The 25,040-nt window shown below is 36.2% G+C and overlaps 2 protein-coding genes and 1 long non-coding RNA gene across 15 annotated transcripts; 1 reads left to right on the top strand and 2 right to left on the bottom strand.

The window, feature by feature from the left end:
• Positions 1 to 521: 521 nt before the first annotated feature.
• Positions 522 to 8,414, bottom strand: LOC125202710. 7 transcript variants are annotated; one of them, XR_007173170.1, is made up of 9 exons: positions 7,679 to 8,414; positions 6,079 to 6,180; positions 5,573 to 5,818; positions 4,524 to 4,964; positions 2,105 to 3,832; positions 1,747 to 1,840; positions 1,317 to 1,463; positions 878 to 928; positions 522 to 805 (listed from the first exon to the last, which is right to left on the bottom strand). XR_007173170.1 is itself a non-coding variant. In XM_048101157.1 (6 exons), the coding sequence occupies exons 1-6, from the start codon at positions 8,060 to 8,062 to the stop codon at positions 1,452 to 1,454; spliced, it is 2,913 nt and encodes a 970-aa protein (XP_047957114.1). In that variant the 5' UTR covers positions 8,063 to 8,414; the 3' UTR covers positions 1,217 to 1,451. The 7 variants fall into 7 exon arrangements, 1 of the variants encoding a protein (XP_047957114.1); XR_007173169.1 differs by having other exon boundaries at positions 522 to 928; XR_007173173.1 differs by lacking the exon at positions 1,747 to 1,840 and adding an exon at positions 1,010 to 1,030 and having other exon boundaries at positions 522 to 928.
• Positions 8,415 to 14,508: 6,094 nt separating this feature from the next.
• On the bottom strand, positions 14,509 to 15,364 carry LOC125202431. The gene is made up of 2 exons (XR_007173100.1): positions 15,022 to 15,364; positions 14,509 to 14,894 (listed from the first exon to the last, which is right to left on the bottom strand). It is a non-coding gene; the product is annotated as an uncharacterized LOC125202431 (long non-coding RNA).
• A 4,543-nt stretch (positions 15,365 to 19,907) lies between these two features.
• LOC125201076 (heat stress transcription factor A-3-like) lies at positions 19,908 to 23,205 on the top strand. Of its 7 annotated transcripts, none has more exons than XM_048098981.1 (4): positions 19,908 to 20,614; positions 21,544 to 22,339; positions 22,757 to 22,826; positions 23,001 to 23,205. In XM_048098981.1, the coding sequence occupies exons 1-4, from the start codon at positions 20,198 to 20,200 to the stop codon at positions 23,086 to 23,088; spliced, it is 1,371 nt and encodes a 456-aa protein (XP_047954938.1). In that variant the 5' UTR covers positions 19,908 to 20,197; the 3' UTR covers positions 23,089 to 23,205. The 7 variants fall into 7 exon arrangements, 6 of the variants coding, with proteins under 6 accessions (XP_047954938.1, XP_047954939.1, XP_047954937.1 ...); XM_048098982.1 differs by having other exon boundaries at positions 22,960 to 23,205; XM_048098980.1 differs by having other exon boundaries at positions 19,910 to 20,614; positions 22,992 to 23,205.
• Positions 23,206 to 25,040: the final 1,835 nt, after the last annotated feature.

Genomic DNA, 25,040 nt, shown 5'->3' with positions numbered 1-25,040 from the left:
AATTAGACAGAGAGAGTCAGAGAGGACTCTTTTCAAATTTGGGTCAAACTTGTTTGGTCTCATCTTTTTATCAACTGATAGTTTAATCTGATTTTTATGGTGCAAAATTATATTTTTGGCTTGAACTTTGTCTCATTTGACATTTCTTGATACTTCCCTCCAATTGAAACATTTGTTGACTTTATATCTCAGTCACAAGATTCATTTAGTTAATAAAATAAAAATAATCTAATTTTAATGGAATGTGGCAATCCCATTCTGAAGTAGTAGTACTACAATACATGGGCGCATGCCAAAATAAAATACTAAACTATAAAAAAAAGAATGGACATTTATATTATGATGGCATATACGCGTATAACGGATCATTTTTTTGAAACTGAATACTGATTCAAATACTAAATTTTAACAATAAAGGTTGTGGGCACTTGAGCAATTCAATATAAGCTCGACTAGTGAGATCGTGAATCATTATAATGGCTCAACTTTAGGGAAATTTTAACATGGACTCTACAATATAATTAAGAAAGCTATCACCAAATCGATTGAATTACACTGTTCAATATACAATCACCAATTACTCTATGATAACAAATATACTCCTTCATACGTATACCACACAAGAACTCAGAGTCCCATCCAAATGGAGTATAAAATTATTTGCCATACAATTCACTTTAACAGAGATGTAGGAAATTTAAAACATCAAACAGAAACCAACACCAACAGTAGTCAAAAGAGCCAATACAGAAGCAGGATTCTCAAGTTACTGAGAACGCTTTCGTTTAGCAAAGAGACCAGTTTCCTAAATAATACAACCTTCATGAGAAACGAAAAACAAGTAGAAGTCTACAAAATGATAGTAATTCCATTTTACCTGTTGCAAGGTACATATACAGAGAAACATGTCTGAAATAGGCATTACATCCTGCCGAAAGATTAACATTAGCATTTGGTATCATCATATAAGAGATCTGGAATAATACAGACACCAATGCTGGCATGATACCTTCAATGGCATATCCAAGCCCTAAGAAAGGCCACAAGAAATCAAAACATCTCAGGGAAAAGTGCAATACAATTTACCACTTAAGTGATAATCTATCCTTCCGCTCTAATCACTAAACCTAATTTTTTTGTATCTAAATCACAGATTGGAATCATTTGTCAGGGTGCAAGATGCTATTCATGAGCTAACAAACTTAAAATTGAGAAGTAAGGAACATAGCAAATCATCTCTATAATTTCCTCCTGCTTAGGGAGGAAAAAGTGAAGCTCGAGAAGGTTCAAAAATTGAACAAGAGGGAACAGCTTACACAGTGCATAGCCATTAGCTATGATCATATACTACAAGCTCAATGTAAATGCAAAATTTCTGTTCATTCCGTGCTAGGCGCTATAGGCATGGATTGTGAGCGAGCATCGTTAAATCTTACTCCCTCCTTGAGATGTTATTCCTTTTCCTGCAATTCAGCCAAGATTAATTACATCAATTCAGATTATGTTGTTGGATGAAGGATATTGGCAAAGAACTGGAAAAAAAAGGTAATTATCAGTGTAATGCCAACTTCTACTACTAAACTTGATGAGCAGTACTTACAAATATCCCAATTCTAAAAATCCCCATGATTTTACAAGGCATGTCATCAGAGCTATAGCTTATAAGTTCAATATGTACAATCAAATCCACTTGATTTACATGATAACATATAAATGAACATAATAATGTTTCCATTATAAACTCACTTGTAATAGTAGTAATAGTACTTCAAGAGGCCACAGAAAATATCCCCTCTCATCATTCTTCACAGCCCCAACTTCAAGAAAAAAGAAAACCAATCTAAAAACTAAGTTTGTTATTCTAACAAACAATATAAATTTAGTTGGAGCCATAAATCTAAGTTTAGGTAACTATTAGCATAAGTTTAGTTGTAACCAATAACCATAAGCCTAAGCTTCAGTCACTGTTGTACTTGGATGCGAGTTTATATTACTATCAAATATGAACATGATGGGATGGATTTCGCAATATAAAAAAATTCTCATGAAACTTGATCTTCCATTCTACTACAGATTCCAGTGCACAGAGGTATTAATCACTCACCATTTTGACATCATAAGCTAGCCCCAAGTCATTCATAGTGTCTTCTGATATACAGTCAGAATGGACTATCGGACTAAGAACCAAAGTATCACTTGTAGCTCCAAGTCCCTCATTCAGGGATGGGATGGTTAAGTAAAGAGCTCCTTTAAACATCCATTCATCGTTTTCTTGATCGTAGAAATCTTCAAACAGCTCACCACACAATATACATGCACATTGACTCTCATCTGCTGGGACCAATGGCTCATTACTTTCTAGTATATCACCTGAACCTCCTATATCCAAAGGACTACTTTCAAGATGAGAATTACCAACTCCTGAAACCCAATCAACTACATCTGTGTACCAACTCCTTGACATCTTGCTCAAGGGGTCATCCTCAGGAACCTTTGATGCATGCCATTCCATGTGTTTGTCAAGCTGTTCTTGAAATTTTAGTTTAAGACCACATATGGTACAAAGATGTGGAAGATTACAGAGAAGATCACTAATCACATCTGGATGGAACTTACGGACTACATCTGGCTTGAAGTCAAAACCAATAAGATGTTTTATCTTCTCTGTTGAGGGGGCATTAAGCGTAGCCTCAGATGAAGATGGCTTGTCACTCACAGACATAAAAGGTTTTGACAATGTGACTGGAACAGAACAAACTGGAGCTGAACTAGGTTTTGCAGTCTCCGGAACTTTGTCCATAGGTAGATCAGGTTTAGGTGATGTAGACAACACTGGATCAGACTTCGAAGAAGATATCAGGCCTTTTGCAACCAATGAGCTTAAGAGACTGGAAAAAGGATTTGAGGTGGAATTAACTGCACTTGGCATCTTCACAGATGAACCGGGACTGGTTTCTTGAGAACTAATAGGGTTATTTAAGCTTCCTGTTAGTGAACTAGTAATGGATTTTCCAGGGGAATCAACAGTAAAAGGATTTGATTGGTCAGAAGACGAATTCCCCATCGTCGAGCGGCTTCCAGAGCCTGAAATTTGTGATGGTAGCATGCGGTGTTCAGGAGCAGAAGTCTCAAATTGAGAGACTTCAACACTCCTTGGTCGAGCAGCAGGAGCATGTTTCCTTTGTTGAGTCGGAGGTGCCATAGTGGACGTAGACCGTAGATTTGTAGGTTGCGGCTTCTGTGTGCTGGCCTGATAAACTCCCCGAGTTGGCATAGGAGGATCCTCTGAAACTTGGTCAGGATAGTTCGTGTTCTTTTGCCCTGGACGCCTTCTAGGATCTTTAGGAGGACCTGTAGCTGTGGGGTTGCGCTCAGAAGAATTGTTTAGAAATTGATTCTGGCCGTGAGAAGCAACAGAAGGTGACGGAGGACGTTGATGCACTAATGATCGTGCTGAGGATGAAGGGGCAAGGGTCTGCCGCTCTTGACTCATTGATGCTTTCGACAAAGGTGTTTCATTCATTGGGAACTTAAAGCTTGGCATTCCAATATGAGTTTGACCGAGCTGTGACTGAGAATGGGTCTTGCCCATTGTACTTTTGGTGCTATTCAACCCAGTTGCATATCCCTCAGACTGAGCTGATAAGGTTTTACCACTCCCTAAATGTGTACTCCCTTCTGGTGGATGCAGCTTTTGTGACCACAATGGCACTTGAGCCCCCGAAGCCACTTGGCTGCGATCCATAGAGATGGAATCAATTGAGAGTTCATCTTCATCCCTTGGCCCAATATCATGTATATTTTGATGTCCTGGGAGATGGCTTTCAAAATCCTGCACAAAGGGGCAACATAAACGATATCACACTTACTGCAAAGAAAATAAGGTTATCCATGACAAAAATGAAAAAAAATGGAACAAACCAACTGAAACTCTGGAGTGCAAACACAAAGCAGAAAACAAAGTAATAAAACGTATGGAAAGTAGTCATCATGGGGACAGTGTTAGCATAATCCAGATCAGCGGCAGCTGCCAAAGAAGTTCATTTTCACTGCCGAAAAAATCCTAATTATAATTATACAAGAGACTACTTAGGTATAGGTATTCATAAATTCACATGCAATTTTCTGTGTTAAAAATTTAATGCTTTAATTAGGTAGGGCATAACTGTGGAAATTATAAAAATTTATCCATCAAAATCAATTTAAATGATGGAGTCCAAATTACCAGAGTTTGTTGATTGACCAAGAAACAATGGCAAGGCTTTTCATATTTTTCCATAAATTGTCCTAATGATCATTTAGTAGTAAGGTAGTGAAGCATTCTACGAGGTACAGCATACATGGATGAATCGAGCACTTTGGCCTACATTTACATGCAAATGATAGATTCATCTGCAACTTGTAGCCAATGGAAAAGGCTACCGGGCCAACACAGCTTATTAGCACTCAAGGTCAAGGAGCTTCTTTTTAGCAAAATATCATATAATGTTTGCAACAATCAACTAAGTCAACATTATACATACCACTCTATCATAATTGGCTGGTGCCCATTGATTTTTAGTTGGAGCATCAGCTACAGTATGTCTAGAGTTCATCTCACTCCAGGTATACTCCTCCTCCTCAGAGTCTTTCCAGTTCTCCCTCATCCCATTTGTGTTCCTACTGGATATATTTTTCTTAGACTGTAGATCTGAGTCAAAATTTACAGATTCATGGGCAACATAGCTTTCTAATCCATGTTTCAGACCAAAACCATTCTTTTGATGTCCCATCCCAATCAAATCACTGTCTGATTCATCCCAGGGCCTGTCATATCCAGGATCTTTAAGGTGTTCTGTCATCCTTCCACTTCCCAAGCCTGATCGCCCCAAGACACCAGAACCATAGTCATCTGCAAATTCTATACCAGAACTTTTCTCACGAACTGGATTATTTACTTGATCTCTTTGATGTTGCTGGATAGACTGCGTGATTGATTAATTAGAAACCTATGTTAGACAAAGTAAAGAAGAAAAATCATCACGAATGGTAGCAAACAATGGCATGTATCATGGCGCAACGATACACATGGCACGCCCAGCACCAATGGGCTATTTAAAACCCATGTCATATAAATTTGTCTATTCTTTGAGGACGGGTGGAGTAATAAATATTTAGAAGCGGAATGAAACTTGTACGTATCTAAAAGGCAAGCATCCATCTACGATTGGCATGAAACCACTAAACCCCAAGAACTGTTACAAAAAAAAATATGTACAATGAAGCAAAAAGATGGCATGCATAATACGTATAACAATCACTTTGAATTTTATAGCAAATTAGATCCTTTCGTAGTTGTTTTTTACCAGTGGCTTAAAATCAAACAGAGCAGTACAAATGTTTTGATATGGTTCTAACATATGGTCCTTTTGGATTTAAGAAATATTTTATGTTTATTAAAGAAGTCATGGAAACAAGCAGAGCAAAAGCTTGAATCAAAGAGACCAAATTAAACTATAACTAAAATGTTCAAAACAGCCATAAAAATGTACACTCATTAATGAAGGTGGCTGCAAAGAACTAGGTCCCTTACCCTGCTGGTTTGCAGTCGCTGCCTTGCCTCCAAATACTTAGGGTTTACATGAATGCTATGTGCAGGACGTTGGGCTTGTGATTCAGTTCTAGAGGCTGCTGATACATTAGCTGCAGAGGTGAATCCAAGTTCCCTCTCAATCAGCTGAAGCGACTGTGGGGGGAAGACTCCCTTCCAGGTCCCAAAGAGGTGCCGCATACCTTGGTGTATTGAAGGATCAACCTGTCTATATGCCTTACAAAAGACCTGAAAAACAACCCAAAATGGGGGGAAAAAAGCTATAAAAATGGTGGAAATGAAACAACAACCAAGCATCCCTGTACCGTCCACAATAGGGCAAGGACAAATTAAGGGCCACTGAGAAGGGGTGTCTACCCACATCTGTTTCCTTAATTTCAAACTTAAATGGCATAAGTCAAAAACAAGTGTTGACTGAAGGGTATGTTTACTCAATGAACAATTAATCCAAGTCATGATAGTCAAGAACAGATATTACAAGATCTGACCTCCGGTAATCTGGAAGCGAAGAATTTTATGTAATCTCTCCCAATGTTTTTCACAATGCTGTCTAATAGATACAGAGAAGGCAGTTTTTGATCGCTAGGAACCTGCACATGATTTCCGGAGATCAGGCATAATGTCCCAAGTATAAGTTGGAAGAGAATGGAATTACTGAAATAAACATTAGGGGCAAAGCATGTTGCACAAAGAAAGCAAAAGGTGAGATAGCATAAATAAGAACCAGATTATAATCACTGAAAGCTCTTCATTGACCTAAAGACAGATAATAGACCATACTCTGCTACAAATTCTCCAGATTAGAGTGAAACTAAACTTGTATAGTGCCCATTTAATTTTTCATATTCAGCTATGTGGACATCTCCAGATATTATAGTGCTGGACATAGTATGTTTTAGCTTCATAGTATTCTCTACCCTAAACAGCGTAAAATTTATTAGGGTAGGAAATCAAGTTGAACATCTGAAAAAAAGTTAGTAGGCTGCAACTAACAATGAGAGCAAATTGAAACAAGTATAACAGAGTCATTTGGGGAGTGCCGAACAGTAAAGAGTTGGACACTTCTTTAGAAAAATGATGATGATTGGACATGATTCGCGAGTCATTGCTGATGAATGCCACTGTTCAGCACTATTTAGAGCCAGCTTCCTCAAAATCAAGAATAAGAATGTTCAAAGACAGAGATGAAGAATGTGATCAATAACAAAAGCGCACCAAACTCACTTTAATATAAATGAGTAATAAATAAAAATAATAGTTCCATTGGCATCAAGCAGTCATCCCAACAACATGTCTTCAGAAAAAGGTTTGTAATTCAAACCCATGTCTATACGTAATACAATTTGATAAAAGAACTGAAACCACATGGAGGCAGCAAAGAATTCTGTTATAAATAGATCATCCATCCCACGTGTACCAACAGGTAGCACGTACATATAAATGCAAAAAAGCCCCAGTACAAGACCTGGTATGACATATTCTTATGCAATTAAAATGAAGGGCAATGCTGATCATTAGCCCATACAGTGAGGAGAACTTCAGCATGTAGTGTAAAATCTACACCAACCAGGTCAGAGTAATTAATACAACAGCTGCCTTAAGATGCAACAATACAATAAGAACTTAAGAAACAACAATACAATAAGAACGATTAAAAGTAAAAGATCTCCTTACCAAAAAATTATAAATTATAGTAAAATGCAGCTAAGGTGGAATATAAGAGAATTATAGCACATTAGGTTTTGGTTGACTCGCATTTTGCATGGCCAGTGGATAAGATTAACATTTTAGCATTACGATCCCAATCAATTGCAGCTATATAATCATAATTTCAATCATTGGAGTCCAAGCAAACACTCATAGTCACATCTCCACAAATATCTATGAAGGAACCCAATTAAATATGTAAAATGGGTAAAACTCGTTGCAAATACAAAACTTCAGCAAATTAAACCCAGATACTCATTTCATTACACGCCATGCCATTTTCCATTGACAGCAACTAAATTACAATTACACGTATTTACAATTTGAGTAGAATCAGATATCACTAAATACAACCAGATAAGCTTAAAATTTCAGAGTCACCTCAATAATATTGTTGCAGATAGTAGCTGCAATGGCCTTGGCAGCAGGCAAACTCTCTCCGGCAATAATTGTCAGGTTGGTTATTATGGGCTTCGAATTGAAAGTCAGCTCAGCCAATGCGGTCTTGTACTGAGTCACCAGTTCCTGATGTAACTGCGCCCCTGTCTGGTGATGAAATCCCCCCCGCATAGAATCGCTACTCTCCGAGTCTCGGTCCCTCTGGGTCCTCGGGCCTCCGCCAACAGCAGGACGTTGGACAAATCCGGCACGGCCATTGGTGATTCGATCCGCTGCAGCAGAGTCCTCTGTAAGCCTAGGTTTCTTCGGTCCCGGCTCTTTCGAAAGAGATCTGTCGAACGATCTTCGTGTGCTCTCCATTTCCATCAAAATGATTACAAAATCCCTAACTCTACATCACTCTTTCTCATTTCCAATACTAGAATCACACACTACTCAAAAAGCTACCGCAAAAAAACAGCTACTACATTCAAATCACAATTCGGAAAACTGCAAATAAAAGAAAATCAATTGAAAAGCATTACAAAAACTACCGCTGACAACAAATTGAAATCTAACAAAGAATTTCTAACAGTACAAGCGGGACTCTACACATCGAAACATCAAAGGCACATGCATATCCGAGATATGAAATTTCCGACAGAGGGGAGAAGGAGGTGGAGGGAGAAAGAGACAATGATAGGGTTTTTTCGGGGTTGAATGGTGATTGAGAATTGGGATTTCGTAAAACTACATTTATGATAAAGACGACGAAAAAGGAAAGGGCAGATCAAGAAAGGACGGCGTCGTTTTCTCTAAATAAATGGGCCAAGCCCACCTGCCTGACCTCTAACATAAGTCCATCAAATAGGCTTGTTCTACGATGAAAATATGGAAACTAATTTTACTGGGATTTTACTCTTTTTTAATTATTGAAATATTACACAACTATTTACTTCGTAGAAAATTAACACCAGTAAGTGAACACCGATAGGCGTCGTGCCAAATTAACACCAGTAAGTGAGCACCGATAGGCGTCGTGCCGATGGCGCGGCGAGCACTAGCTTGCTGTTGTGCTCTTGCCGCCGGCGCGTCCCTGCTCGATGCATCGAGCACCATCGTGCCGATGAGCAGGGTGATGTGGTGGTGTATTATTGGCCAATGACAATATCGTTGGCATTTATCTTTTTTTTTCCAACAAAAAAAATTCAAAATATATCAAAAAATCGGTTTTAATTAAAAAATTATTTTCCCACTGCCCGATAAAATATATCCATTTTTTCTTCACTTTCAATTTATTTTTCATTATTTTTACCCCAAAATTCACATTTTCATCTAAATGCCCCATTTCCACCCAAAAAATTTTACACTACACTACACAAAACAATTCTCTCTAAATTTTCTCATCAATTCTCATCTAAATTCTCAGTCTTTCACTCTTGCATAAAATGTCCGGCTCCGCATCACCCCTCCGACTCCCGCGGATGGAACCACGAATGGTTCGGCTCATCGTCATTCCCTAATCCGGATACGGATTTCTCGCCCCCTCCTCAAACCAAGGTTCGCATATTCCGGGTGGCTACCGGCCTTACCCAGTGGACGAGCAAGATGCTGAGGGGCAATACGGTTGGGCTCCCGAAACTGGCACGGGAGGGAGCGCCCCGACGCCACCGGAGGGCGGTCCCGACCGTCCCGCAGCTCCTCCTCGTAGTGTCCGTGTTCGTACTCGTGGCAGTACCAGTTACCCCAACGTCCGCACCTCGTACACTCCGGGGAAAATAGAAAAGTTATTCAAAGTCTATTTGGTAATCTCCAAAGATGCGGAAACCGGCACGAACCAAATCGGGGATAGGTTTTGGTGGCGAGTCTCTCGCTGGTACAATGCTAGCCGACCGGATGGAGCCATCGAGCACAATAAGAGTATGATGCGCAATGCCATCGGAAGAGCCAACGATGAAATCTAAAAGTTCCAGGGGTATTACCTCCAGGAACAGCATTCGGCAGGGAGTGGCACGAGCAAGGTCAACATCATCACGACCATCATGTCGACCTACCAATCAATTCAGTACAAACCATTCAAGCATCTCAACGCTTGGCAGGAGGTGCGTCATCATCCGAAGTATAAGGGAGGCATCGCATCCTCCTCCAGCTCTTCCAGCAAACGGTTGAGGTCGGTATCCCTGTCCGACGCCGGCGAGGATGAGGTGGCTAGCCAGTTTGTCGGAACCCACTTGGATAGCCCCGACGCCGACCCAAGCAATTCCCAACGCCGGACGCCAGGAAGGAAATAGGCGACGGCCAGCCGCCGTCACGCCGCGGCCCCAGCCGCACTGCGAGCTCCCGCTCCCTTTGTGCCGCCTCCACCCCCCACCAACTCGTTGTGGGCTCTTTTGGGTCATTCCAATATGGCCAATACGTCTCGGATGACTCTCGGGCAACTTCATTCACATCTCGCAATGATACGAGCTCTCCGACAATAATTGGAGATACCGCCATCGGGCTAAGTCTTCTTTAAATCTCCACAAATGTATTTTTTAGGATTTAATTATGTAATTTTTAATTTATAGGATTTAATAATGTAATTTTTATTTTTTAGGATTTTAAGTATGTAATTTTTATTTTTTAGGATTTAATTATGTAATTTTTATTATTATTTTTAATTTGTAATAGCATTTCGAGTATTTTTAATGCATTTTAATATTGTGGAAATGATTTTAGTAATTGCAGTATTTAAATTGAATAATAGAATGGTGGGACCTTTGAGCATGCTCTTGCGGAAGAGTATAGACATGAGTGTTGTGTTCTTACGGAAGAGTATAGAGTAAAAATGAATAAAAGTGAATCCGGGTCCACATCCATTCTCTTGCCAAAGGACATGGATGTGGATGCTCTTGAGTTGACACAGCCAGAACTGTTGTTTCTACCGTTTACACCTGAGCAATAATTTTGCGACAAATTGAAGATTTTGAAATTATTGCATCGTGTCATGATGTTGAAATTGCAAAATTACTACCCCCGCTTTTTTAACTAAAAATATATTATTTCTTCATTATATAGACCTTTTATTTATATTTGATTCTTAAAAACACACAGTTATTTACTACAAATAACACATTTTCCACACATAGAACATTCTTTATTCAACTAAAAACACATTTGTTATTTGTTATGTTATTCTGTAGCGCTAACAAAGAAATGATATGGAAACTTTATGTCAAATTTAATATTGTAACGCCCCACTTTTCGAACTCTAATTTTTGAACCATAAATTTTTTTTTTTGCATTAAATGATTTTAATGCCATGAAGTAAGTGGATTAAATGATGAGTGAATTAATTGCATGATTTCTTTGTGACCTAATTGCGTTTTGGAGTTGAGATTTATTTGAATAGTAAAATATGTTGAGTATATGATGTGGCTGTTGAATAGTCAAAGATGTGGAATATATGACGTGACCGTTGAAAGGTCAATATGTTGAGAATATGAGGTGAAAGTGAAAATGGTGGAAATTGTGACGTGACTGTGTGAATGTTTGATGCGGGGTGAAATATATTGTGGCGAATTATTTCCTAAGGGATGAGTGAGACTAAATAGAATTTTCATAAAAATCATACACATTCTTCTTGGAAATGTTCGACCACTACTATTTATTAGAAGAGAATTCTATTTTTCGTGGATTTAATTATTCGCTTGGGATATTTATCCGAATTAAATCCAAAGTCCGATTATTCTCTATTTCCTCCATGAAATTTTCGACCCCTATGCTTATACATGGAGATTTCGAAAATCTCCTATTTATGGGAGAAGGAATTATTTTATTATATTATTTGATCCCTTATTTATTCTCTTCCATGAACAAATACAAATATTCTAGCATATCTTATCATATCTAAGGTGATCTTGTCATATCCTATTTAAATTAGGATTTGAATTTGATTCCTTGTGAGAGAGACTCAAAATCACGCCACTTTCCTACTGTTATTGGGAGAATTATTATTTTTATTCTGCTCCGTGAAATCTCTTGCTCCGTGAAAATCTAAATAAATCCTAAGCATAACTTAATAGGCAGAAATCGCCTACTCCTTATTTTAATAGTGGGATTTATTATTTTATTCTACTCCGTGATATTTTATTCTACTCCGTGAAATACCAAATTAATCACATGCTAATTAAATAGCATGGAATTCGAAAATCCCCTATTATTCTCTACCAAAAATCACGCCAACTACTCTTCCAAATCTTCTCAAATCTTTAATTTATTTAAATAAAGATATTATATTTTGCACTCTATAAATAAGAGTGAAACCCTAGACCTAAATAAAAAATCACGCCTCCCTCACTCTTGCAGTTCACGCCACTTTCTTTCCCACTCTCTCTCAATTTTTTTTCTTCTATTTTTCTCCAAGAATTCTTCATCTTTTGAGAAGAATTCAAGCTGTAGCCTCAAGAATTGTTGAAGAATCAAGATTATACTTTGTTTCTACCGATCGTTTCTATCAAGAAGATGTATTTGATCTATCTTTTCTCATCTAACTGATTAATTGGTGTTCTTGAACCCTCACGCATATAGATCGAGTGAAAGGGGAATCAATTGATGAATGAGAAGTGATGTGCGTGTGTATGTGTGTGCATCAATGTGCGTGCGTGTGTGTTTGTGTGTGCGTGTGATGTGTGTGGAAGAACACTCATGCGTGACATGATTTGATGATAGATCTGGAGTCGTAGTGCGAATAAAATTGATATGATGAGCATGTCTTGATTTTGAATGATAATATAAAATGAATCGATGGGAAAAGGGAAACGTTGGGGACATGCATGATTTTGAGTCGATGATTGAGACTGATTTGTGATACACATAATTTAAAGGTGATAACTCGCGCTCTCAGCGTGATAGCAAAGGGAAGAGCGTACTCGAGATCTAAGCAGTCGAGGTGGGCTTTTCTTTTAAAATAAGGACAACGTCCTAAATCTTTATTGATGAGAATGAAATCTGTGTTTATCATGTCGTGATTTGTTTTGTCGTGCCTATCCCTTGTGGATCTGCCACTATTAATTAAATCGAATTCGGATCCTCGTAGAGCCGCAAACTCTACTTGGATTAGTGTACACCAATGTTAGACCGTGTGCCGGCGTACGGGTTGGCCGGTCTAGTGACCTGGTTTGCGGCCGCATTCCTTGTCATGTAGAATGAGGATAGTAAACGTCGATGAGAAAAAAATGGTTGTGCGACCGTGAATTTTGAACGAAGGAAATGTTTTGGTGCCTCGGGCCTTTCTAAAGATAAAACCCCGATGGACACTTGAAAATGGCATGATAAATAGTATTTTGATAAAACTATTTTCGGCATAAGTCACTAAGTATTTTTATAGTACTCAGCCCTGCATGCGTATTCCTTATGTGCAGGCTGAGCAGCGACGAGCGGTTGGCGGTGTTGAGCAAGTTAATTGAATAATATGTGGTCATTTTGAAACTTCGAGTGTAGTTTTGTCTTCATACATGACTTCACTCTTCTCATGGATGCTTCCGCTGAAACATGAAACTTCTTATCGTTTGATTGAGTTTGAAACTAATTCTGCTTGTTTAGAATATTGAGACATAATACATTTTGGATCACAATAAGCCTCTGTCGTTTTGAGCATAAATTTTGATATTTATTCTTCATTGGATTTCATTGCTAAGTCGTTACTTTTATTGATTTAATTGTTCATTAAATACTTTGGTCAAACCCTTTTTATGAAACCCTAGCCTATGTTCTTTGTTGCATTTAAGTCCGCCTAGGTCGTGATCGCCCGCATTTATTATACCCTAGAAGGGCGGTCTTGACAAATATAATTTTAAACTTATTCAAATTAAATATATAATATTACTTTAATAAAAAAAAATAATATGCAAATATTTAAGTTAAAATTTTATTTTATTTTCCTAAATTATTCGCAATGTGAAATATTAAAAATTTATAAATCGATTTTAATGTGAAACCTATTTCATCAAATGTTGAATGATATTTATACATCGATTTTCACTGTGAAATATTAAAAATTTCAATTATATATATATATAATTTATGTACATTTATCACTACCATTTTCTTAAAACCTATTCTATCAAATGTTGAATGATATTCGTAGGGTTGTCCAATTAGTTATTTGTGGGTACTAATTCATCTAAACTTGTGCAAACAACATTCCGCAAGTGTACGGATATATTGCAGTAGTATTAAGCAAGCTAGAGTATCGTATCCATATGGGACTAATTAGCACTTGAGTGCCTTGAATTATAATCGTTCACTATCTAAATGAAAGAAAAAGATTTTTCTAATTCTAAAATAATTAATAAGTAAACAAAACAATAGACAATTTGGGTTTGGTAAAATATAGAAAGAAGAAAAAAAAGAAGAGCTTATAGATCCAACCAACGTACAAGTCTATGTCTTAATTCAATTAATTAAACCTATTACATATTTTGTGTCTCTAGGGTTGAATGTTCGTAGGAAAGTCGCGACCTTAGGATAAACCCTCTCTCGAGTGTACTTACCCAATAAATTAGATTATAACTATCTAAATCTCATTTTAATTGGTTAGGCTCTAACTCCTTTAGCTCCTACGACCCAAGCCCACACAAAGGGTACCCTCTCTTGACTGCGGATAAACCATTGTGTTGTAATCATTCCCTTAACCACGTGAAACTAGTAATCTCTCTATTAACCTAGTTAAACGGGCATAGTTACGATGTTGGTCAGGCAAAAGAAAAGTGAAAGTACAAGAACAATCAAAACAACCACAAGAGCTAGGTAAAACGGTTTAATTGAATAAATCAAAACATAAACTAACAGTCTTCACCAAAAATACTACAAAAGTATTTAGCTACTCATGTTCAAAAGAATTCTAGCAAAATATTCAATAGAAAATAATTAAAACATGAATAACAGGAGAATGGATGTCACGGAGAAGAGCTGAACGGATGGAAGTCTTCAAATCGTTGATTGATTAAAGTCTTTCGGATGTCTTCATCTTGCTCTAGGACGGATGTTCGGTGTTTTGGGTATGAATTGATGTGTTTGGAGTCGTGTTTGGTGCTCTTTTATACGCAAAACTCCGAATCTGAGTTGAATTCGTCTGTGCATGTTCCCGCGGCTCGCTGACTTGCAAGTCGGCGAATCGCTGGAATTGCGCAGTATCTGTAAAACAGCCATAACTTTCTCTACCGGACCCGATTGACACCTGCAAGATAACCACGCGAAGCTCTTTCGATAACGAAAAGAATGGTGGATTTTAAGTAGGATTTTGAGATTTTCTTGGCAGCCTAATTAATGTCGACATTCTTACTTCCTTCATTTGTCCACCTTACCTTGAGTGATAAATGTGTTTTTGGCTCGTTTTCACATGTTTTCTTGCACATCTCACACAAAACGGTCAAAATACCATAATATAGAGAATACGATATATTAATGCCCTTTTAACGACCAAATGTATACAAATACCGAACAATTCTTATCTCTAAACACGTGCAAATCCAAACTTATCCGATACATGATCGAAAAAATGGATACTCGAACTTGAAAATCGGAGAAATGTGCACCTGATAACATGTACTGATATATTTTATAACACCTCAATTACCCGCACCGAGTGTCTGGTCTCGAGCAATAGGGTACTGGAAAAGTCTGATTTGACTTGTTTAAAAATCTTGAAACACAACTGATAAAGAAGAAAGCGTCACGAATTCACAATCAGTTTGTAAAAACAGCAAACAAACTCAAGCAAAAAAGATAAAGAAAGAGGAGTGGCACCCTCTAAAATAAGATTTCTAGAACTGCAATGAGAGAGAGTGAGACGAATGTGGTTGGACAAGCAACTCACTTTTGAAAATAGTCTTGAAAAAAAAAGATTAATTAAAGATTATGATTTTTAGTTTCATGAATATCCATTAACTCATGTTTATCAAAGATTCAGTATACCACTCAACTAACCACTCTTTTAATATTTAATTAATTTTTCTTTCTTGTACATTTTCAGTATTCTCCCCTTCCAAACATACCTCTTTTTTGGTAATTTATTAATGATATTCCAACCACAACATTATGTTTTCATATTGTTTTTATTGAAAATATTCTTTGTAATAAATATTACAACAAATTTTTATGACAAAATTTGTAAAAAAAAAACACAAAATGATAAACTACAAAGTATTAAACAAACAATATAGACTATTTGACATAAATGTTGGTGGAAAGAGATAAAGAAAAACATGGATGAAGTATGGTAAGGGCATGATTGGTAGCAATTTTGGGCTTTTATTCATTTCCCAGTTAACGTTATTTTCCTGAACTGTAGATAATTTTTCCGGGCTTTAATCGTGACATCCCTACCCAAATCATACATCAATTTGTATAATTATGTAATTTTTATTGTCTTTCGAGTATTATTATTGTTATTGCAAGTGATATTATACATTTTATATAGTTAAAATGCATATATTATACGCATATAGGATTAGTATTTGTAAAGTAGGGAGTACAAAATATATGTATATATGAACTTTAGAATAAAGATACATACTAGAAAAATATAATACATGTACGTGTAGAATAAGAATAGCCAAATTGTAGTAGGCTATATTTATACATGTGAATATGTGTTGATTTTTAATATAATAAAAATAAACTATTTATGGCGGCACTTATTTTATATATTCGAATTACTTAAATATCTTATTTGATTATTCTAATATTTACTTTGATGACTCATATTTAATCATACTTCAGGTGATGTACACGTAAATGAATAGAAAGAGAATTAGAAGACACTTGTAAGATGTAATTTCAAAATAGCAGCCGACTGTCGTAGATAGACTATATATATAGCATACACATATGTTGTTAGGGAATTATTGAGGAAGAGGGGAACGGAAAGAAAATTAAGAAGGATTCAAGAAAGAAAATATCAGTTAGGCAAATATGATCCAGTAGTAAAACATGATAAAGAATACGAGAGAAATTTTGAGGTTTTCGAAGGAATCGAGTTTTGTGAATAAGAGATGAAATCAGAAGTCAATTTTATTATCACTTATAATTAGGTGGGTATAAAATATATTTTAATTTATATATTTTATATAATTAGGTGGGTATAAAATATATTTTAATTTATATATTTTATATGATTGATTGCTATATGTTGAATTAGAATGAATATTTAAATTATATGAGTGAACCTAATATGGTTGTTATTGGTGTAATATGATGTGGGTATGTTATTTGTGCAGTTAATATGTTTATCTATAGTATTGGAATTATTGATGAACTATATGAATATGTAAGTGGTGCAATGCATATATTTTATACGGTATAGGAATGGTTTTGTGGAATATGATATGGATTTGCAATTGATAGAGTTGATAAGTTTTCCATATGATATTATTGAAAGTACGTGAATCATATGATTAAAGAGGATTTGTGACGGTCTTGAGAGAATGTAATATTATCCTCACACTAAACTTGTGATTCCCGATTTGGCCTTCCTTTTACAAGACGAATGACCCTCTCGCCCTCCTTCTTCCTTGCGTCTCTGCACATTTGGCGCGGAGTATCTCTTCAAGATAGTTGTGATCGGAGATTTATCTGCGGGGAAATCCAATCTACTCTCGCGCTTCGCCAGGGACGAGTTCGACCACAACTCCAAAGCCACCATAGGAGTGGAGTTCCAGACGCAGGTGGTCCAGGTCTACGGCAAGGAGGTCAAGGCGCAGGTCTGGCAGCCAGGAGCGCTTCCGCGTCGTCACCTCCGCCTACTACCGTGGCGCCACCGTCGGCGCGCTCATTGTCTATGATATCATCAGGAAGACCACTCTCCCGGACTGCCTTGGTGCTGTACAGATCTTCAACAAATTCAAAACTCACAACTCGGCGAAAAGAGGAAAACGTAATACCACAAAAAATATGTGATAGTGAATTGCAAGGAACGCCGAATTTATCGTGGAGATCCGCGAGATCCGACGATTTTATGCTGGGTCGTCTGATTTCCTAGCCCTCTACCAAGCAGTCGACAAGCTTATACGGCTCCACCTTTTTTGAGCTTTTATGTGTGTGTATGGACTTTTACTACCTACCAATCATGTAAGTGGGTGGAGATTGAGTGATATAATATTAATTAGAAAGATTAAAGTTTTCTAAAATAGAAAATTTGTAATTTTTGAAAACAAAACAAATCAAAACAAATTAAAATCAGTGGAGCAGATGAGGGGCTTAAGCCTCTCCCAAACATTTATTTTAATAAATTTCTACTGTCCAAAATTTCAAAAAAGTTAGAAACTACCTTCAGCCCCACTAAGATAATATCTTTGAAGTCTTAACTTATCAGAGGTTTAATAAGAAGAAGGGGCTGAAAACTAAAATTGCAGAGAAAACTTCTTAGAACAATGGTTGTGGCATAGAATTGGGAAGAGGAAGAAGATGAAATCAATAAGAGTTGATGAACTTAAACGAGGGTATGATTGGTTCGCTGAAACCCTTTTCACATAGGAAGCTTTTCACATGATTGGGATAGTATTTTTGTTTGGTAGAAGATTACATAAATTAAGAAACCGCATAACCCTCTGTTTGGTAGATGTTTTGTGATAGATATCCAATTCAGCCGATAGTGATTTGCCTCAGTTGCTTATAGTTATCCCAATTCGAGTGAAACCCGATTATTTTCTACTGGGTCTGCCGAAAAATTTCAGAGCTACTAAACATGGAAAAAGTCAATCCCTACTTAAACGGTGGCACGATTTAGCTGTACAAATATTCTTTAAATTTTCAATACATTTTAAAGTTAATTTATCAAACTTTTTAAACTGTTTCCTAAATTTTTATTTAAAACTTAAAAGTAATTTGTTGAAAACTGAAAAGGGTTTTATCGTATTCAGCTCTATTCCATTTAAATTTATTCCTAACAATGAACAAAAGAAATTCGAATCTTTCTCCCAAAAATTTCAAATGGGAATTACAACTTGTCTTCTTAACAAATTTCAAACGACAATCAATCACAGTGTATTAGATACTTCCCCAGTCCGCGATTAGGAGTCCCGGTCACTTTTGAGCACCTATTTTGTAAAAATGATAAAAAATAGTTAAAGTGAAGAAATAGTAAAGTAAAAGAGAAAATAATGTTGAGAAGACTCTTGTCAACATTATTCTCTCTCTTACTTTACCATTTCTCTATTTTAACTATTTTTTTTTTTGTAAAACGGGTGCGCAAAAGTGAGCGGGACTCTTAATTGCGGACGAAGGAAGTAATTTAGATTTGTAATTTTTATTTACATGGTATTTTGTGATTTATTCAACTATTGGGAATTTCTCTTGAATTCTGAGAGAAAATAAATTTATACTCTAAAAGTTTACATTACTAATAAATTTTGCTTAGTTAGAAGATATTTATACATTTTTATAATTTTGATTATTGTGATTTTTTTAATATATACTCCCTCCGCTCCATAAGAATATACACTTTTGATTGGACATCAGTTTTAATGCATAATTGATAAAGTAAGAAAGATACAAATAATAAAATTATTAAAGTATTTTTAGCAGAGAATGAGTTCCACCTCATTAGAGAGAAAATCTTTCTAAAATTAGAAAGTGCATAGTCTTTAGAAACAGATTAAAAAGAAAATAGTACATACTTTTTTTGGACAAATAGAGTTTATATATGCTTTTCCGTATGAAAAAATTTAGTGAGATCCATGCTAAAATTTATTTTTACATCAGTCACTAATTACAAATTTTTTAAAAGGCGAATGTAAGTATATATTTTTCTTAAAATTGTTAATAGAGTATAGAGACCATGATCACAATAAATATTCTTAATCCAATGCCAATGTAATCTTATTAATTAAGAAAACTAATTACTATTCTGTTTAAGGCTGTAATTATAATACACATAGAATAAGAGGCGGTAAGATCGTAATCTCTCTAAATCATGTCCAATATAGCACGTGTGGATTGGACCACTAGCTGAATTCCCACACGCACCAGGCACACCACAGTTAAATAAGTTACTTAATCTGGAAGTTTAAACCCACACCAGAAAAATAAAAATAAAATAAAAAATTTAAAAAAAAAAGAAAGAAAAAACAGATTTTTCTTCAATTCTGACCAAATTTTGATTGGTCGAAACAAACACAAAATCTCAAATCTTCATATCAGGTGACGCCGCCTACGAAATTCAAACCTTCAACAGTCCAGTTAAAGAAGCCCAGATCCAAATTCCCACAAAATATCTCGTCTTCCTCGACCCCACACTCGGTATCTATACTCTTTTGTGCGATTTACACACACAAGAACTGGAAAATGAGTCGAAACCGCGTAGCTCCACCGCCTTATGCAAAAATTCCTGATTTTTTCTCTTCCCTTTTTCTTTTCTTTATTTGGGGATGGGCAATACCTATATATACCTCAGCCCCACCTACATTTTTGCCGACCATTTCTCCGCGTTCCGATATTTTTTTCTCCTGCTTCAAAAATCTTGCCATTTGAGCCAAAACCGTAATGAACCCTGATGACCGCCCTCGCACTCTTCCAATGCCCTGTTTCACTTCCGGCGACGAACCACCTGTTACGGCGGTGTTCCCAACTCCGCCGTCATTTCCTTTCTCGACAGAGTCTCTGCCTCTAGAGCCGCCGCCGTTGTCTCCTTTCATGAACTTCGAGGCCCAATTTGAGTCCAAACCGGACATCGGGAGTGCCCCTCAGCCGTTGGAGTCTCTGTATGAAACTCCAATTCCGCCGTTTCTGAGCAAGACGTTTGATTTGGTGGACGATCCTTCGTTGGATAAGATCATTGCTTGGGGTGCAAGAGGCGATAGCTTTGTGGTGTGGGATCCTGTTGAATTTGCCAGGATGGTCTTACCAAGAAATTTCAAGCACAACAATTTCTCCAGTTTTGTGCGTCAGCTCAATACATATGTGGGTATTGATTTCATTTCTGTATCGGATGCTGTTTTGCGATTTCATTGATTTTAGCTGATTATATCTGTTTATGCAAAATTTTCTATGTAAATCCTTCCTGTTTCTTTCTTCTTCTTCTTTATGTATTTTTTTTTTCTTTTTCTATTTTGATGTTTCTGGAAAATTGTATATAGCCACATTCTGCAACAAGGACTTTCTGTAATGAGATGTAATTTGTAATGAGATTTATATAATTCGGAGACAATTTGTATTCCTAATTCTTGATGTTGATATCTTGAGCTGGATGATATTCTCTCTTCGTGTGCAGTGGTTGCTGTGTTCTTTGGACCTTGCCCCTGCATTGGAATGAGCAATGTGGATTTTGCTCATATTTTTAACTTAATTTCAGGGATATCTGTATATATGTATGTGTGTATGTTAATTCTGCCATCATATATTGCTAAATAACAAGAAGAACCTTTTTTTGGTGATATAATCTGTAATGGAAAGCAAAGGCTTTTGTATAGATAATACCAAAACCTTTCACACCTTGTGTATCTATTTCCTTGGATGAATATTCTATATTGAGACTGTAACAGCTGCTGTAAATGATTGAACCATGGTGTAGAATCATATTGTGAACTAACACTACTTCACATTATGCTCTACCTCCTCCTCCAAATGAGTAGAGGAGCTGGAGTGCCCATCTCGTCACAGGTAGAAGATAAGCTTTTTGTGCAAGATTTACTTGGGATTGTGAATGTGACTGACTTCTTGCATGAAATCATGCGTGGATATAAACTTGTACTGATCTCATTACTTGTATCATGATGCAGATGGTGTATGGACGTTGGGGACCTATGCATATGTTTTGTGCATATTTAAGCTTTTCTTGTGGTTATTGGGAATGGGTTTCGGGTGTGTAATTTTTTGTTTACGTTGCGCAGGGATTTCGCAAAATTGATGCAGATAAGTGGGAGTTTGCAAATGAGGGATTCTTGAGAGGGCAGAGGCATCTGTTGAAAAATATCCAAAGGCGCAAATCGCTACATCCTCAGCATACTGGAAGCTCGGCTGGATTGTCTGATGAGGCAGGCAGAGTTGAATTGGGAGGTGAAATGGAACGTCTGAGGAAAGAGAGGCATTCGATGATGCAGGAGGTGGTCGAATTGCAGCATCAGCAGCGTGGTACAGTTAAGCATATGGAAATGGTTAACGAGAAGCTCCAGACAGCAGAGAAAAGGCAGAAGCAGATGGTCTCATTCTTAGGAAAAATCTTTCAGAACCCAGCTTTTCTAACTCGCTTTCAGCAGATGAGGCAACAAAAAAGCCTCACCTCCCCAAGGACAACGAGGAAATTTGTGAAACATCATGCGCACGAGTCTGGTACGTCTGATTCATCCCCCAAACAGCAGATTGTGAGCTGCCAAGATGAGCTTGGCAATCCTTTCATGCCCAAACAACTTCCCTGTCCTCCCTTGCAAGGTATGATAGAAGACGTGTCATTTGGGATTGACGATACTTCACTAAGTGAATATGCAAGGATGGATGAATTCCTCAGTGATCCAGAGCCCAGCGAAGCAGTTCTTAAAGGCAAGGGTGTTGTTGCAGGTCCCGAATATTTCATGTCGTTTCCAGAGGACTTTGTGCAGGAGAAGACGACTCCTGAATTCTCAACCACAGAAACTCAGACTATGGCCATTGAGGAGGGTCTTTGGAGCATGGGATTTGGAGCAAGTGCTGGTATGTCTAGTTCCGCTGAGTTGTGGGGTAATGTTAGCAGTTACAACACGCCAGAAATATCAGATGTTTGGAACATAGGTTCACTGCAGAGAGCAGGAAGTTCGGGAATTGACAAGTGGTTGAACCAAGACTCTCCTTTTAGCGAGTTAGATAACGAAGGCCAACAAAATAGAGATGATTATTCTAAGAAGTTGGATCCGTGAGATTTCTCTTGGATCCTTCTTCATAGTATAGTTAAATTCATTTGATGGACCATAAAATAATATCATCATTATTATAACTAGTACTCCTGCTTTTTAGCATTTGTCATTGGCCTCAATTATTTTCCCATATTCATTGTTTCATTTTTTTTAGTTTCTCATATATGCAACTGTTATGAGCTTTTGCATAATCCTACTAATGCACCTCTGTTTTAAGCTGTGGGCGCACGGGGCAAGCACATGCGACAGGGCACGAGAAGAAGCTGCTGCAACAGTCTTTACCAAAGGTGAGCAAATTTTGAAGTGTTTTCATCTTCATCCATCAGTATTTGATTGCATTTCTTTATTCTTCCATATCACTCAATCATATACATGCTTTGATGGATTGAATACGTTGATTTGCCCTTGTTGCATCTCGAGTATAAAAATGCACGTAGATAAGCTGCGAACAGAATCTGCAGTGTTTTGAGGCAAGCAAACGTGGAGAGGAGAAACCCAAAGCAGAAAACGGGGAATCTATTATCCATTTACGCATGTATTTTCGTGTAGATTGTGTTTACACGATGTTGAAACCATGTTCAATTGACGCATGTATTTTCGTTGGTATGTTGAAGAATATGAAGTTGATTTATTGATTATGAAGGTTTGGTCATGTAACATTTTGAATTCCGTTGTTAGTGTTGAAATATAAGTGTAATACTAGTATTATTTTCCATTGTTATCAAGATGTGAAACACTAAACGTGAATTTGGGTGCGGACAGCGTCAACTCTTGATCATAATTAGGATTATGGTGAGAATAAGTAAATCTCATAATCTAAAATCAATATTTATAATCAGCTAAACAAAGATTGAGTTTAGTTCAATTAATTAAATAATCATAGATGATTCAGAAATTCATTTTTGATTGTTCAATTGCAAAAGATTTTACTAAATCCACAGTTAAGAATGTATTTACTACTCCTACAATGTTTTAGAAGGATTAATCGTTGCCTTGTTGGATTTAACATGACATTTAGACCATGTGTAAGATTATTTCATATTAATAGAGTACTTCTCATTTTTCAATTGTTGCATATTGACTATATTACACCCATGGAAGCTAATGATAGCCTTCAAATACGACCCAAAGCTAATAGCCTTCATATACAACCCAAAGCTAATAGCCTTCTCATTAGGCTTCAAATTGTCTTGCCAGAAAAAAAGTTCAGGATGTTAAAATTGACAACATAAATAAATAAATGATACTTGTTGTTGTTGCCATAAATACAAAGTCATGTATAAAGAAAATGTTCATTTGTTCAGTCAGTGTCTCATAGATGTATTGGCATTACAGCTAGTTGTGAATTATTCGTCAGAGCCACCGTTCGCTATATTACATCTTTATTAAATCCATAACTAATATACCCCTACAGGGGTGGGTAAACAGTTTTCGGTTAATCAGTTAACTGAGAACTGAACCGGACCAGTTTTCGGTTCCGGAACCGGAACCGAACCGGAACCCATTTATAGTTTTCGGTTCGGTACCGGTTATACGTTTTTCTCTAAGTCGGTTATCGGTTATAACCGATAACCGAATAAAAATCAATTTTAATTTCAATTATATGTTTATTTAATACTAGAAAAAATTATAATTTACTTTCAAACTTTATCACAATGGAAGAAAATGTAATTTATATCTAAATTTTGTCAAGTCTCGTATTGCAATGTCAAAAAAGTTCAATTTAATTTGTGTCACTATCACTTATAGTATTATACTTATAAATTTATATCTCAAAGTCAATAAAGTGCTTAAGCATCACTATGTTAATTAAATATAGAATAACCCTTCACTTATTATTGGAGAAAAGTTTTTAAATTAGAGATCACGTAAAGTTTAAGAACAATTTATGTATTACTTGTAAATAGGAGTATAATTATAATAATAATAATAATAATAATAATAATAATAATAATAAAATAGATGAAAAGTTCAAAGTTAAGACCATAAACAATTTTAATTTCAATTATATTTTTAATTAATAATAAAAGAAATTGTAATTTACTTTTTAAACTTTGTCACAATAGAAGAAATTGTAATTTACTTTCAAATTTTGTTAAAGTCACATATTGCAAATTTGCAATATCAAAAAGTCTATTTTAATTTGTGTACTATCAGTTATTATACTTATAATATCTCAAATTCAATAAAGTTTCTAAATATATTTTTAAAAATAAGATCTCTCAAAGTTAACAAGTGCTTAAGCAATACTGCTATTTTAAAAATAAGATAACCTTTCACTTACTATTATTAGAGAAAGGTTTTCAAATTTTATATCATTTAAAGTTTAAATCTATTAAAGAGCCTAAACAATATATGTATGCTTGTAAATAGGAGTATAATAATAATAATAATAATAATAATAATAATAATAATAATAATAATAATAATAATAATAATAATAATAATAATAATAATAATAATAATAAAAAGTAGATAACAAGTTAAAAGTTAAAACCATA

The sequence above is a fragment of the Salvia hispanica genome, chromosome 1, assembly GCF_023119035.1.
Source record: "Salvia hispanica cultivar TCC Black 2014 chromosome 1, UniMelb_Shisp_WGS_1.0, whole genome shotgun sequence".
NCBI classification, from domain to species: Eukaryota; Viridiplantae; Streptophyta; class Magnoliopsida; order Lamiales; family Lamiaceae; genus Salvia; species Salvia hispanica.
This window is presented reverse-complemented; position numbering and strand designations above follow the sequence as displayed.

Bases quoted from the DNA above. Each gene is read 5' to 3' on its own strand.
- LOC125202710 (XM_048101157.1), bottom strand. From the start codon at position 8,062: ATGGAAATGGAGAGCACACGAAGATCGTTCGACAGATCTCTTTCGAAA. The intron at 5,819-6,078 runs GTCAGATCTTGT...GTTGTTTTTCAG, and splicing joins TCGCTTCCAGATTACCGGAG to GTCTTTTGTAAGGCATATAG. The intron at 3,833-4,523 runs GTATGTATAATG...CCCTTTGTGCAG, and splicing joins CAGCCAATTATGATAGAGTG to GATTTTGAAAGCCATCTCCC.
- LOC125201076 (XM_048098979.1), top strand. From the start codon at position 20,198: ATGAACCCTGATGACCGCCCTCGCACTCTTCCAATGCCCTGTTTCACT. The intron at 20,615-21,543 runs GTGGGTATTGAT...TACGTTGCGCAG, and splicing joins TGCGTCAGCTCAATACATAT to GGATTTCGCAAAATTGATGC.